Source organism: Carlito syrichta, unplaced genomic scaffold, assembly GCF_000164805.1.
Source record: "Carlito syrichta isolate Samal-C Ts95f unplaced genomic scaffold, Tarsius_syrichta-2.0.1 Scaffold113543, whole genome shotgun sequence".
Classification (NCBI taxonomy): Eukaryota; Metazoa; Chordata; class Mammalia; order Primates; family Tarsiidae; genus Carlito; species Carlito syrichta.
In genome coordinates, this window is record NW_007057639.1 from 45,410 (window position 1) to 46,764 (window position 1,355).

A 1,355-nucleotide genomic window follows, 5' to 3' on the forward strand; every position below is an offset into this window, starting at 1 on the left:
CCTCCCCACCGCCTTCCCTCCCGCCCCACTCACCGGGTTGTTGTGGCTGTCACTCACGGAGATGACGACTTTGAACGAGTCCTGCGTCTGCAGGGCAGAGACGAGCCAGCTGAGGCCTCACCGTGGTGGAAGCTGGACCCGGACCCCCCCAGCTGCCCGCCTCCCGCGTCCCCTCCCTCTCTCCGTCCCTGCGGGGCTGACGTCCTTCACCTCGAAGTCCAGCGCGCTGGCCAGCGTCACCTCCCCTGTGTCCGAGGTGACCGAGAAGTAGTAGGCATTAGGGCCGCTCATCCTGTAGGTCAGAGGGTCACGGTCCGGGTCTTCAGCCACCAACCAGAAGACCTGGGCACCTGGGGAGGGGACGGGGCAGCCCGCTCAGGGCCCGGCGGCCTCTTCCGGGACTCGCCCACCTGAGCTGCCCGGAAGGCTGGGCTGTGCTCCCGGCTCTCCACCCCCAGGCTTCGCCGAAATCCAGAAGCCCCCCGGCCCTCAGGGCTCCCCCGGGACGGTGGAGGCCCCTGTTCCTCAGTCCCCTTCAGACCTTTGGGAGACAGCGGCCTGATTTCCTTGGGGGAGAGGCCCTCGCTGCGCTTGGCAGTGGGAGTTGCTGTCCCCGGCATCTTCCCCTCAATCCCCCCACACTGAGCTAGCTTCTCAGGTGGACCAGAAAAGGCTGGAGGCGACGGATGGCTTGCTGTGCGCAGTCAGGGGCGGGGGCTGCAAGAGACCCTCAGAGGTCCCTGGGTCTGGCCTCGCCGACGCCCTCCCTCGCCCGAGAGCTTTCCTGAGCCCTCCGGGACATCCGTGCACCAAATCCCCAGACAGGGCAGGGGCTGGGAAGGCCTGGGGGGCGGGAAGTCTGAAGCTCCCAGGATCAAGGCCGCCCAGATCCGCCAAACCCACCCCTGCCCGGCCACCTCCTTGACCACCCCGACGGCTGTCCCTGAGGACTTCCTCCTCTTCCTCAGAATGGATTTCCTAGAATCGCACCCACCGCCCCAGGGCCTTGGCCAAGGCATGGGGAGCCTCGTCTCCGCCCACACCGTCAGGGGCCCCCAGAAATGTTGGACTTCTGCTGGGCACGGTGGCTCACGTCTGTACTCCCAGTATTTTGAAAGGCCAACGCGAGAGGATTGCCTGAGCCCACGGGCTCGAGACCAGCCTGGGCAACATGACGAGGCCTTGTGGCTACAATTTTTTTTTTTTTTTTTGAGTTGGAGGTCTCACTCTGTCGCCCAGACTGGAGTGCAGTGGCCACTCCCGGCCACCGCAGCCTCGACCTGCTGGGCTCCGGCGATCCTTCCTCCTCAGCCTTCCAAGTAGCTGGAATTACAGGCACACTCTACCATGCCCGG

General features: G+C 65.3%; 1 protein-coding gene across 1 annotated transcript in view; it reads right to left on the reverse strand.

Annotated features, from left to right (window-relative positions):
- The window catches only part of CDHR2 (cadherin related family member 2), a 30,268-nt gene that overhangs the window by 24,473 nt on the left and 4,440 nt on the right, over positions 1 to 1,355 (reverse strand). Inside the window, 2 exon segments of the mRNA XM_021719078.1 lie at positions 44 to 87; positions 211 to 350. Coding sequence (XP_021574753.1) covers positions 44 to 87; positions 211 to 350 — 184 coding nt within the window.